Here is a 14,853-nt window from a genome sequence, read left to right as displayed (position 1 = left end):
CAGAAATGTGAAATAACAACTCAGTTACCTTTACCCAATGATCATCATCTCCCAAAGGCTGTATGTGAATGGAAGGAATTGCCTGGGGGTGGGAGGCAGGGACAGGAGGAGATACACACTACAAAACTTCTGCAATGGGACATCTGGAATTGGCTTCTTAACTGAGCAACTTCACTGCCAGTTAGAACCAGGCTCTGCCTTGTACTTTCATTTGAAGCCTCATTTCATGAAAATTCATTTCAGTGTTTCTGCAGCTTTTCCAATACAATTTGCTCTTGAGCCCAAATGGTACTCTCAGCCTAGTTGGAGATTGAAGGCCAGCCTCCTACAACTCTGGCCTTGATAGAGAAAATAGGAAGTGGACATTTGGAAAATTTATCTGGGAAGGGAAGGAAATTAAATCTGAAGGGAATCCAATTGTTCTTCAGAAATGTCTAAAGAAATTAGAGCAACAGTGACTCAAAATGACATCCTACTTAGCTTACAAGCTCCCACTTGTTCGGTACTCTGTGGGACAGGAGATAGCGTGAGTCTCCATGCCCAGAGAATCTGCACAAGCCTCAGAAGCTGGGGGCAAGGATGCAGTAGTGAGCAAAACAAGATACTATACAGGGCCATCACTTCCTACAGTTTGTGTTATGGGAAGAAATGTATATAATAGCTGCCAGTGATTGTGTACATGCTATATGGTAATTTCTGTGTTAGACACACTGTATGCCTATTGTCATTTACTTTAACCTTCATAACAACCATTAAAGGTAGTTGATATTACCCCATTTCATAGGTTAGAAACTCAAGGCATAGAAAATTTAAGTAACTTCCCTAATGTCAAGTAGTTTTTACAAGGCAGAGGTAAAATTTGAGCCCAGGTATGTCTGACTCCAAAGCCCATGTGTTATTCACTGTGCTATAGTGTCCCACATGGATCCCTGATTGGAGAATTTGGTGTTACAGATATGGAGGTTTATGGTGTCAAATAGATCGTTATACCTGCTCACTACAACTATTGTCCTCAAGGATTTAATCTCTACATTAGGGGAAGCACGAGGGATGATTTAACAGGATTTTCATGAATTATAATATCTGGGTAACAGTGAAATTCAGACATGTGTATCTTTAAATACCAATTATGTGATCATATGCTAGCAGAGTCAAAGATAACATGGCACATGTATTATTATGTAGGGGTAAACCCCCTTGTGGAGCTCCATGTTAATTCCAACAAACACCCTACTTGGAATGATCCTCAGTTTTGCCTTCACATGCACTTTAGAAAAGCCCTGGCCAGTCATTCCCTATACACTGTATGATCGGAAGAAGCCCTAGGTGTCACATCCTCTGATCAAAAGCTTCCATATGTCATCTGTTTCCAACCACACAGACTGGTTCAGATATATTAAGGACATCAAGGACCTTGGATCTGAGATTTTAAAAAGAAAAAGAAAAAGAAATCCCATGGTAACCACAAACCAAAAACCTATTAATACATACACAAAAAATAAGAGAAAAAAATCCAACTATAACACTAAAGAAAGTCGTCACACACAAAGGAAGATAGCAAGAGAAGAAGAAAGGATCACAAAAGAATGATAAAAACAACCAGAAAGCATTTAACAAAATGGTAATAAGTACATGCATATCAATAATTCCTCTAAATGTAAATGGACTAAATGCTCCAATGAAAAGACAGAGAGTAACTGAATGGATAAATAAACATGATTCACCTACATGCTGCCTACAAGGGACTTACTTCAGACCTAAAGACACACACAGACTAAAACTGAAGAGATGGAAAAAGATACTCCATGCAAATGGAAATAAAAATAAAAGCTGGAGTAGCAGTACTTATATCAGACAAAGTAGACTTTAAAACACAGACTGTAACAAGAGACAAAGAAGGACACTGAATAAAGATTAAGGGCTCAATCCAGCAAGAATATAATAATTGTAAATATCTCTGCACTCAATATAGAAGCACCTAAACATATACGGCAAATATTAATAGACATAAAGGAAGAAATTGACAGTAATAAAATAATAGTAGAGGACTTTAACACCCCACTTACATCAATGGATAGATCACCAAGACAGAAAATCAATAAGGAAACAGTAGCTTGGAATGACACATTAGACCAAATGGACTTAACAGATATATACAGAACATTATATCCCCAAACAACAGAATACACATTCTTTTCAAGGGCACATGGAACATTCTCTAGGATAGATCACATGTCAGGTTACAAAGTAAGTCTCAATAAATTTGTGAAGATTGAAATCATATTAAGCATTTTTTTTCCAACCACAATGGTATGAAATAGAAATCAACGACAAGCAAAAAACAGAAAACATGCAAACACATAGGGGCTAAACAGCATGTTACTAAACAACCAATAGATCATTGAAGAAATCAGAGGAGATCAAAATATACTTGGGGAAAAATGAAAATAGAAACACAATCATTCAAAATCTTTGCACCATGCAAAAGCAGCTCTAAGAGGGAAATTTATAGCGATACAGTCCTACTTCAAGAAACAAGAAATATCTCAAACAATCTAATTCTACACCTAAAGAAACTAGAAAAAGTACAAAGCCCAAAGTAAAACAAAGGAAATAATAAAGATTAGAGCAGAAATAGAGACAAAAAAATACAAAAGATTAATGAAACTAAGAGCTAGTTCTTTGAAAAGATAAACAAAATTGATAAACCTTTAGCTAGACTCATCAAGAAAAAAGAGATGGCTCAAATAAATAAAATCAGAAATGAAAGAAAAAGTTACAACCAATATCACAAAAATACAATTATAAAAGATTACTATGAATAATTATATACCAACAAATTGGACAACCTTGAAGAAATGGATAAATTCTAGGAACATTCAATCTTCCAAGACTTAACCAGGAAGAAATAGAAAATCTGAACAGAGCAATTACTAGTCATGATATTGAATTGGTCCTCAAAAACCCACAACAAACAAAAGTACGGGACCAGATGGATCCACAGGAGACCTCTACTAAATATTTAAAGAAGAGTTAATACCTATCCTTCCAAAACTATTGCAAAAAACTGAAGGGGAAGGAAAGCTTCCAAATTCATTCTACAAGGCCAGCAGCATCCTGATATCAAAACCAGACAAAGACACTACAAAATAAGAAAATTGCAGACCATATATGAACATATATCTGCAAAATTCCTGAACACAATATTAGCAAACCAAATTCAAAAATTCATTAAAAGGATCAATAACAACAATCAAGTGGGATTTATTCCAGGGTTGCAGGGATGGTTCAACATCCATAAATCTGTCAACATGGTATACCACATTGACAAAAGGAAGGGTAAAAACAGTATGATCATCTCAATAAATGTTGAAAAAGCATTTGACAAAATTCAACATCTATTTATGATAAAAACTCTAAACAAGTGGTTACAGAGGGAATATATTTCAATGAAGACCATATATGACAAACCCACAGCTAACATCTTACTCAATGGTGAAAAGCTGAAAGCTTTTCCTCTAAGGTCAGGAATAAGACAAAGATGCCCACTCTTGTCACTTTTATTCAGTATAGTATTGGAAGTCCTAGCCACAGCAATCAGACAAAGAGATAAAAGGCATCCAAATTGGTAAGGAAGAAGTTAAATATTTGCAGATGACATAATACTATATATAGAAAACCCTAAAGATTCCACCAAAAAAGTTATTAGGTAATAAATTAATTCAGTAAAACTGCAGGATACCAAATCTATAAACAGATATCTGTTGTGTTTCTATGTACAAATAACAAACCAGCAGAGAGACTAAGAATATAATCCTATTTACAATTGCATCAAAAAGAATAAAATACCTAAGAGTAAATCTAACCAAGAAGGTGAAAGACCTATACTCTGAAAACTACAAGACACTGGTGAAAGAAATTGAAGACACAAATAAATTGAAAGCTATTGATATTAAAGATTAATAAATAAATAATAATAAAGAATTAATACTGTTAAAATGGCCATACTGCCCAAAGCAATCTACAGATTCACTGCAATCCTTATCAAACTACCAATTACATTTTTCATGGAACTAGAGCAAATAATCCTAAAATTGGTATGGAACCACAAAAATCCTTGAATAGCCAGAGCACTCTTGAGAAAGAAAAATAAAGTGGGTGGTATCACATGCTGTGATTTCAAACTATAATACAAAGCTACAGTAATCAAAACAGTATGGTACTGACATAAAAACAGACACATAGACCAATGGAACAGAATAGAGAGACCAGAAATAAACCCATGCCTATATGGTCCATTAATACATGACAAAGGAGGTAAGAGTATAACAAAATCACTAATTTGAAAAGACATATGTTTAGCACTCCTATGTTTATTGCAGCATTATTCACAAAAGCCAACATATGGAAGCAACCTAAGTGTCTATTGATAGATGAATGGATAAAGAGGATGTGGTATATATCCAATGGAATATTGCTCAGCCATAAAAAAGAATAAAATGTTTCCATTTGTGATAACATGAATGGACCTAGAGGGCATTATGCTAAGTGAAATAAGTTAGACAGAGAAAGACAAATACCATATGATTTCACTTACATGTGGAATCTAAAATAAAAACCTAACAAAACAGAAATAGACTGATAAACACAGAGAACAGCCTGGTGGTTGCCACAGGGGAGGAAGGTGTGGGGATGCGTGAAATAGTTGAAGAGGATAAAGAAGTTCAAACTTCTAAATATAAAATAAATTAGTGACACAGATGAAAGTACAGCATAGGAAATAGAGGCAATAGTATTGTAATAATTTGGTATAGTGACAGATGGTAACTACATTTATTGTGGTGAGCATTTAGTAATGTACATAATTGCTGAATGACTATGTTGTACACCTGAAACCAATATAATGTATATCAGCTGTATTTCAATTTTTTAATTTAATAAAAAAGAAAAGAAAATACGAAAGTATGCAGGTACCTTATTCAGAATATTTAGAAAATGTTATAATTTGGAAGATTGATCAGAGGAGCCAACAAAAGTTGTGCAGGGCCTCAGCTTAATGACAGAGGCAGGACATCATCAAGACTTGTTCATCAGGAGCTGTCCCTATGCTTCAAGCCAGCACCCCCACCTCCATTACATATTTTCTTAATTCCTCCAGGTTTGGGTTATTCATTCAACAGACCTTTATTAAGGACCTATTCTGTGCCCAATGCTATGCTAGCCACTGTGGGAATACAAAGCTATACAGGACACAGTCGTGCTCAAGGTATTACATCTATCTTGTTATTCACACTCCCCAACAAGTACATGAACTGGAGAAAAGTCCAGAAACCAAAGATGAAAACTGGTTCATTGATCAAGTTCACTTAACTCTGGGTCATTTTCCTTTGTGTCCTATTATTTCCTTGTCCTCTTCACCCCACAATTCCTCTATCCCTGATCTCATTCTTTGAAACTCAGACTGCCTTTCCTCTCTCCTCCTCAAGTTATGGCCCATTTTTGTTCTTCAATATCTTTCTGCTGCCTCATGAAGACTTACCCCAACTCCATCTGAGACCTGATACCTTCACCTTTTCACAAGCATCAAACTAAACCAGTCCTAACACATAACACCCACCACCACCAAATACAATGCAGCCTGCAGTTTGAATTATGTTAGCATGTGAGTCAAAGAACTGGCAACCACTTGGTGGCAGCATGCCCAAATTCAAATAGCAGGAATTATTCCTAAGTGAGATGGAACAGCCTGCAGTCACAAATCTAAAGTTAGAAAATGCCAGATATGCAAAGTTAAAATTGGAAAAGGATAACCATGTCACAACTATATAGTATCAGGGGTACTCAAGAAGACTGAATTGGGAGTTTGTTACAGTCCTGATAACTGCAAAAAGAGAGAAAGAGAGAGAAAGAATAATAAATTTATTATGGGAGTAGGGGGTGTATCCTCATGGCCATAACCACAAGAAAGAGTCCTGAGTCTTAATATTTAGCACTAATGGCAAAAAGTCTGTTGTGTCTCCATATTACCTTAGAGAAAAATGAGGTTAGACTACTTAAATAATCCAGACTATTAGAAACAATGATAAGCCAAATGAAAATACATATATAGACATTTTTCCTTCTGGTATAAGAGGCCATTAATAATAGGATACTTACAATAATACAAGTGTGGCTTTGGGGAATGCAGTCATAGGGAGTCAAATCCTCCTCCTCCAAGATTTGTATCAAATGTCAAATGAGCTCCCATTGATGCTGAAGTCAGTGGGCTGGCATAGAGGCCCTCCTGAGGCTCTTGAATTCTATAAAAACACAGAGACTATATTCTAGTTCTTTAGTAGCTAGAGCATGATCATTATTAGCAGCCCAGCATATCAAACTATTCCTGATATCTTTGGCAATGTGGGGCTCAGAACAACTTTGCAATTGGTTCCTTAGTCAAATGATCTCCAATGGATTAAGGAATGCCTATGCCTTGCATCCTAGATGTCCGAAAACAGCTTCTCCCTCTCTCATTAGAGCTTTTCTATTTCTAGGGGAGTGCATCTATAGTTTTCATCCATAAGACACCCAAGCCAAGAAGTTCAATGGTAAAAAGTATGGAGTATTTTAGCTCAGCTGGCACTCATATGGCCAAAGACAGCCCAAAAACACATGTTGAGGCCCTACTACGTACCCATCCTTGTGCCAGTTGCGATAGGGTAGACAGGAAAAGCAGTAGCATGGTACCCGGTCTCAAGTGCTTATAATCTAGGTGGGAGATAAGATTAATATATAAAACTATTAGATAAAAGACAGAAGTGTTTTGAGTTGGATTGTTCAGAGGCTAGGTGTTCTTAAGAAAAGAAGAAAGCAAATGTGGACCAGAGTTGTGAAGAACTATGAAGGGTCTTACGAGCTAGCAAGTTAGCCTGCCACTTACTGTTAGAAAATACAAGATTCCTGGGGCCTCTCCTGAAGTTTCAGCCCTGGGCGAGTTCGCTGTGGATTCGGTGAGACCAAAAACTGACAATGGAACATTGTGAGTAAAAGGGTTTATACCCAGCTTTATTCTCACAGTGGCTGGTCAAGTAATAGTATCCTGTCCACCCAGGGCAAGTCTGCATGCAGCAAGCCGGTCTCTGCCTCTGGGCCTCTCCACTGCCTCACAGCCCCGCAGCCCTGGGTGGAGCTCTTTATGTAGAGTCAACAATAGCCCATTGCCAACTCGTGTGTAAGCATGCACCTGCGAACACTGCACGTGAGCAGTGGGCAAGCAGACCAGGGTCAGGTGAGAATCCTGGTCATGGAACTTCCATTTTCTCTACACCTGGATTACAGACAAAAGACAATTTATTGCTCATAGCAAGAGCAGTAGCCAGAGTATCCACATTTTTTACATTGGTTCCAGACTCCCAGTTCCCACAGGACAATGTGAAGGGAACCAAATGACACCTGCACATGACACCTGCTGTGGTCCAGGAGAGGAACTCTGAGTTTAGGGAACTCAAGTTTATAGAATCCTTTATAAAGGACAGACAATAAGCAATAAGCATGCCTGCCCTTTGCTCCAGAGAAAGACACTATCTCTGCATTGCAAGGCTTTTCCCTATACAAACATTCTTGAAAAAATAGTCCATAACAATGGGCAGTCAGTGCCTCATCTGCAAGACATTCAGACACAGGAGAGACTCTAGTTTAAGCAAGGGTTCATGGAGTCATGGAAGGAGGTGCAGATCACAGCATAAACGACTGATGTAATTCCATGTCCATTACAAAGCACATATCCTAAAGATGAGGGATTTCCTAAAATGCCTAATAAAATCCTAAAAGGTTCAGAGCTGCAAAGGCCTTTGTCCAATGTATTCATTTTACATGGAGATCAAGTCCCAGAGAAGTCAAGTGGTCCTAATATCCTTGTGATATACAACTAGTACATTTCTTAGGTTTGATTAGACAGGTGTATTCTGTGCCCACTGAAAATTGTCCTGACTTTTCATAGTAAGATGCTGGTTGAGCACCTCACTAGAAGTAAAATTAATACCTGCACCAGACTTACATTAATGTATTGACATCTATGGCACTCATTAAATGAACCATAAATCCAGAACACTGAAGTCATTTTCCACCGAATCAAGTCAGGTTTCAGTCAAAATAATTAACATTGTGGTATACTAAATGTCTGGTATTTGCAGGGGGTGTCTGACCAGATCATTTCAGACAGGAAAAAAAAAACTGTGGCGTCATGAAATAGTGCAGACTCCATAAAACACAATGCAAACACCCTAATCCTAATCCTAAACACTTAATGGGCATTTAAGGGCAATAATCAACTAAAATTGACTAGTTGGTGAAGCCATCTAATGATGCACAGTTCTGTGATTACTAATCTATCTGCAGTTCACTACTTTCTCTGGATTTACATGAGCCATAAATAACAGTACTTCCTTTGTCTAAGAATACCTTTGGTCCTCAATTTGCATAGCATCAGAACTGTGGGAGAGGTAAAAGGGGAACTTAAGAACTACCCAGAGTTGTAAAACAGAACCCAAAGTATAGATAGACCTTCTTGTAGTTGTGAGAAATCTGAACAAGAAATATAACCCCGGAGCAAGAAAGTTAATTGGGCTTAAATGTATTTTCTGGTTGAGTTTCATTAAATTTGGCCCAGAAAGTCAGGAGTGAGTGTTGAACAAATGAAAATTCTGCTTGTGAGTTTCTGATTTCGTATGAAAATCATGCATCAGTATGAGAAAATATAGCTCTTTTCAAAACCAGCAGTATACTTGCATATAAAAACCAAACACGGAATGAAGTTAAGTGTGTCCTTCAACCATCACCCACCACCTCTAAACTGCCAATCCAAAAGGTTGGCCAAAAAGTTACTGCCACCTGTTACTGGCTTAAGAAGAAGTAGCTTGTTCTGGCTTCACAAACTAACTTTAACAGAAGACTAGCTGAGATCAAGGGAGATGATAATCTCATTGCATCTGGCAGTGCACACATGAAGTATCTGTATTCAGTTGTGGGCAACATATGTAACAAGAAACCTTGAAAATTATAGTGTGTCCAGAAAGGAACAACCAACATGAGTAAGGGACTTAGCCTTTGAGGACGAGTTAGGGAACCTAAAGATGTTTAGCCAGGAGAAGACTTAATGAGAAATCATTACTAGAATCTTCAAATCTTGGCAGGGTCGTTTTTAATACATTACTTAATATGAATGGCTACAGAGAACAAAAATGGGACTATTGGCATAGTTGAAAAAGAAAACAGAATTCAATTCAGTAAAAGAAATTACTTTCAGATGATTGCAGTGCTCTAAAAATGGAATGGGATCCAAGTGGGGCAGGATGAATCTTTTGGATAGAAGATTCCATTTGCAGTGTTATCCTCCCCCATAGGATTTACTGCACTCACAGGGATTGAGAGTTAGGACCTTAAAGGGACATGCTTCCACTGGACAGCAGGACACTCAAAATGCTGACTACAAAGCCTCTGGCTCTTTGAGCCCATTAGATTAAGAACAATCCATCTATCAGCAGAGAAATCAGAATCCTGCAAATAAAACCTTTAATTTTTTATTAGAAACTTCATATTATAGTTCCATAGGACACTGGAGGAAAGGGACCTCTAAAATCATCTTAACTTCCAATGAAGTCCATATTGCAGATGCTGTGAACCGAGGATGCCCACGAAAATTGCAGAAGAAACACTTATGGACAACTTGAGATGTTACTTCAACTGACATTATTCTTGCCTTTAATTCTATATACTCTTAAATCCCTTTAATAATAAATTTGAACTTTATTTGTGCCAGGCTCACAATGCCAATGGATTTACTCTTTGCTTCTTAGCATCATCAGTTCACTGGAGAGCCAAGCTGAGTTGTGGCCCAAATCACAGTATCAAGCATACTCTACAAGCACAGTTGACACAGATAGTATGAATCACACTCCCTGTAGCTCCTGCTGGGCTGTAGACTCTTCTAAATATCTTCCATATCCACCCAGCTCTCTGGCCCATGTGGTATATTCCACGCTTCCCTTCCACTACAAAGAACACCATTGTAGGTGTAGTAACTGTAAACTCAGTGCCTATACAACAAGGAACCAAGGAAACGGATATTCTCTCTGTATTACTACAGTTTCCACCCACTTCAGCATGCTGACGCATGTCCTGTTGACTCAGGCCCCATTGCACAAAGAGGAGAAACTAGTATATTCATATGGCCTCTCCCACCTCTCTTAGTTTTTCTCACAGTGCAGACCTAGCAAGGAAGAATTTACCCATTACATTTTCAGTCTGTTCAAGCCTGGCTGTTGATATGCTAAAAGAGATTTAGGGAATTTAGAAAGATCCTCTCTCAACAGTGTCTAGCTTTCAAGCTGTATCCCTGGTATAGAATTCTATTTTGAATGTCAAAAGCTGAAGGTTAATGCTTTCTTTCATATTTTTATTCTCAATCTTATCTCTTTAGCAGTAGATGGATATCTTAAACTAAGAAAAAAATCACACTCCAAAATTTAAATAAGAAAAACATGTTTAGAGTTTTTATACTATTTCCTCCATTACATGTATTATCATTTATTCAGCATTATTCATGGCATATGCTTGTCATATATAACACTGTATACATCAGGATTCTTTCACAAGCAGGTGAGAGGAACCCAAATCAAACTGTTTAAGAAAGAAAAAAACGAGGCCTTATAAACTGGGGAGTTCAAAGGGTAACCTGCCTCAGGCACAGATGAACTGAAGAGCTCACACACTATCCTCTCAACTTTCTTCTATATGTTGAGTTCATCCTGTAGACAGACTCTCTCCATGTGCAAGGGAAGATGACTGCCCACAGCCCTGGGTTTATATGCTCCTAGTTTATAAATCCAAATAGAAAAACGTTTATATCCACCGGAGCACCCAAAAGTCAAAGCAGAGAAGGCATATGGTTGGACCTGCTTAGATCTGTTGCCCAACTGTAGCCCATTGTTGTCAAGGGATAGGATACTTTAGTAGCCCAACTTAAATTATACCATTACCACTATAGCCAAGGGTGGGGGCGTCATGATTAACGACCCACCAGAATCACATGGAATAGCAACAGGGACACTCCCTGAAAGGACATAGAGGGTTGGATATAATGCAACATCAGATGTCAACCCTACAAACATCACCTCAATCGGTAAAATTCTTCAACTTATTCTCATTTAAATGAAATAAACGAAATACCTTTCCCAAAGTGATATGTTTGAGTAATAGATCTGGAATTCAAAGCCAACCTGGACTGATTACCAATGGCCTTTTACTCTTTCCCCTGTATCTTCTATGTTAATGCCACTCCAGCCCATCTTGACTGGTAGCCAGTGCCTTCTGCTTCCAATCTTTAACCCCAGTCAAAACCTGCTCTGAGAGAAGGAGTTGAAAATTCAGACATACTCAGCTGCTGTCTGCCTCTGAGTGACTGAGATTCATGTTTTCCTCCCAGGGAAAACTGCAACTTAGCATGTATCAACTTTAGGAAGCAGAATGGCTCATAATTAAGGGGATAAATTTAAGACTCAAACAGTCTTGAATTTTGATATTGCATCCAGCACTTCCTAGCAGTCAACACTTGTGATCTTGGGAAAGTTATCACTTTGAGCATCAGGTTAACTCATCTGTAAAATGGGAATAATAACACACACCAAACAGTGAAGTTGTAAGGATTAAGTGAGTTGGTTCTGTTAAAATTCCCACCCCAAAACCTGCCACACAGTTTATGTTAAATAAATGTTTGTTTATTTCCCCTTTTATAAAGAAATACTTCAAGTTTTATTTGTAACCCATAAGCAAAGGAAGTTTGGGGGAGGTCAGAGGACTCCTGTTCTTCTGAAATCATATCATAGAAATGCCCTGTATGTATATAGCCTCAGCATCTTAATCTTTTTCACATATCTTAGCTCTTTCGATCATTTTAACAACCCATAGAGAGGCATAGCAAATTTTGTTAAGCCCTATTTCACTCATTAGGAAATGCAGATCTGGGAAAATTGAGCCACTTTGCCAGAATAAAGGTTGTTTGCCTTCTAATCCAGAACTATCTTCTCGTGGGTAAGATCATCTCTTGGTAGTCATGGTCAAGGAAAGAGCAGTTTCTTGTGCTTCCCCAGATGGAATTTTCCTCTCCTCCCCCTTTCCCTAGGTTGCTCAGTCTGGACTGCTGGGATTTGTCACAGGTGCCAGGAAAACTTCCTTTACATATAAAACTCACTTTAGCAAACCAAACCAAAGGGCAGCTCCCTTTATATTTTGTAGCATAATTTTTTGTTTTAAGTGATATATTTTCATCAGAGCCATTCACTTTTAAATGTCACCCCACGTGAAACTCAGTCCTTCCACAAACCTTTGCTCCTGGCGCCAGTCGGCAGGGCTGCTGGTGAGTCTGCCTCACTGAGTGTCTGCCCACCAGAACATCTGCCCATGGAGCAGGCCTGTGTCTGATTTACTACTGCATCCCAGCACCCAGCACGGGCCAGGTCCACAGGGCCAGAAGCTAAGGCAGCATTTGTTAAATGAAGTGATCATTACAGAAAGAGAAAAGTGTTTTAATGATTCAGGGACAAAGGGCATTCCCTTGCCCTCCAGGGGTTCAGTGTCTGCTTGGGAATGTTATACATGCCCATTATAAGATCGTAGAGATTAGTGACTGGGTTTTACACATCTCTGTATCCCCATCACCTCATAAAATTCTTAGCATACCCAGTGCTTCTTAAACTTGCGCAACTAACTACCCCTCAATGGTAGATAAATATCCTTGAAGGAATAGTTTGGAGTGCTGTTCGCAAGCAGAATTTTCTTTGAAGTCTTGTGTTCTACCTTAAAAATTCATATAAATATTACATTCCACAATAGAGCCATTTGTACTGTTAAAAAATGTTTTATATTACTTAACACTGAGTAAAAATATGCCACAGAAAGATGCCCATGCAATGCTAATTCAAACACCCATCCAAGTTGGTTAGATGCTGTAGATTCAACTTCTCAGGCCCAGTGGAGGGCTTGATGGCAGTTTTCATGAAAGACCTAGTCTTTCCTGAGATTAATTGGCACAAGTAGGGGTAAGGATGAATTGTGCTTGGATTTTTATTTAAAACGATTTCCCAGAATGCCTCCAAATGTCAGACTTCAACTGATAGGCTAGGCTGCATTCCAGAAGCAGGGGAACATAGCCTTCCCTGGGGAGTAAGGATGGTGTGGGAAGGGCTGGCCTGCCTGGGGCATTTTGTTTTGTATCCGACTTGGAGAACTCTAGTAGTTTAGTCCCTGGAGCATCTGAAAGTGTCTGCTCTGACAACAGTGTCATAGGACCAAGAAAGAGGGAACCTGGCAGATGAGAAAAAAAGCAGCAACAACCTAAAAAGAAAAGGGCATAGGGTGACATTACTTGGAGTTGTTGCTCTACCAGCTGGGATGAACTAGAGAAAAAAAAAGGAACAGTTTTTAGGCAGCCAGTACCTATGATCCCAAGGCCAGTTTTCTTGTTCTATTTTACGGCCCTAGACGGAGCCCTGATCTCAGTCCTTCCTGAGTTCCCAGCCCAGGCTATAATCAAAGCCCTAACCCCAAAGTCATGTCACAAAGTGAGTGGTTGGCCACAAATGGGATAGCTGAAATAACGTGATAGGTGCAAGGTAGTCCAGTACTTCTCAACTTTAACGTGCATGTGAGTTGCCTGGGAATTGTTAAATTGCAGATTCTGACTCAGTAGGTCTGGGGTGGAGCCCAAGATTCTGCATTTCTAAAAGCACCCCACCCCTCTTGCCTGCTGATCCAAAGACTACATACTTAGTAACTCGCCTCCCAGGTTCACTCTTTTCAATTGGATAGTCTCTATGTGGGCCCATGAGATTTCAGAGGAAAGGTGCAATTGGAATTTATAGCAATCAATTTTGACTCTATGCTATCATTATACTTAAGTGTTTTTATTGAACACTATGCACTACAAATAATCCTGTCTCCCCAGGACTGAGAGAAAATATCTGAAACAAAAGAAATCAGGCTATAGGCAATAAAAACAACAATTTCCTCAAAAAATTATCTCCAAGTTACTGATGCTCTGTGACCCAAGACAGTGATACAAATCTAACACAAGTATGTGGGAAAGGAATAAAAGTCATTTCTACTACTTTGCAAGTACTCTATTATGAACATTGACAGAGATAGTTCAGTTAATACAACCAAAGGAGGGAAGTCCGAACACTCTAAGCATGCTGCCTAGCACATAACAACTCTTCAATAAATAGTAATCACTCAATAAATATTTAAACTGCCAAATAAAGTTTTCAAAAAGGCAAGACTGGTTTTGACAGAAGCAGAGACACATAACAGAAACTATAAAATCTCAGAAACACAGAGGAAAACTATATCATTCAAGGTTCTCCAAAGAAATAGAACCAACAGTGTGTGTGCATGTGTGTGTGTGTGTGTGTGTGTGTGTGTGCGCGTGTGTGTGCATGTAATTTATTTTAAGTAATTGGCTGCAATTAAGTAATTGGCCCCTCAAGATTTTGAGGGCCGGCAAGTCCAAAATCTGTAGGGCAGCCTGGCAGACTCAAAACTCAGGCAGGAATTGATGCTGTAGTCTTAAGACAGAATTTCTTCTCCAGGGAACTTCGGTTTTGCTCTTAAGACCTTCAGCTAATTGGATAAATCCCACACACATTATCAACCATAATGTCCTACTTACAGTCGATTGATGGTAGATGTTAACCATATCTACCAAATATCTTCACAACAACACTTGCATTAGTATTTGATTAGATAGCTGGGTAATACAGTCTAGCCAAGTTGACACATAAAATTAACTATCACAGAGATTATTCTATGCCATTGATTCTT

The 14,853-nt window shown here is 38.5% G+C and overlaps 1 protein-coding gene across 4 annotated transcripts in view; it reads right to left on the bottom strand.

Annotated features, from left to right (window-relative positions):
• Positions 1-14,853, bottom strand: part of SMARCA1 (SWI/SNF related, matrix associated, actin dependent regulator of chromatin, subfamily a, member 1) — a 243,608-nt gene that overhangs the window by 88,556 nt on the left and 140,199 nt on the right. For 2 of the 4 annotated variants that reach the window (XM_057495933.1, XM_057495935.1), the window contains one exon: positions 5,899-6,299. In XM_057495933.1, coding sequence (XP_057351916.1) covers positions 6,225-6,299 — 75 coding nt within the window. In that variant the 3' untranslated portion in view covers positions 5,899-6,224. Of the gene's footprint in view, positions 1-5,898; positions 6,300-14,853 lie in introns of those variants that run through there. The other 2 variants (XR_008995270.1, XM_057495941.1) reach the window with 2 other exon arrangements.

This window comes from Manis pentadactyla, chromosome X, assembly GCF_030020395.1.
Source record: "Manis pentadactyla isolate mManPen7 chromosome X, mManPen7.hap1, whole genome shotgun sequence".
NCBI lineage: Eukaryota > Metazoa > Chordata > Mammalia > Pholidota > Manidae > Manis > Manis pentadactyla.
The sequence above is the reverse complement of the archived record's forward strand: the minus strand, read 5'-3'. Positions and strand labels throughout refer to the sequence as shown.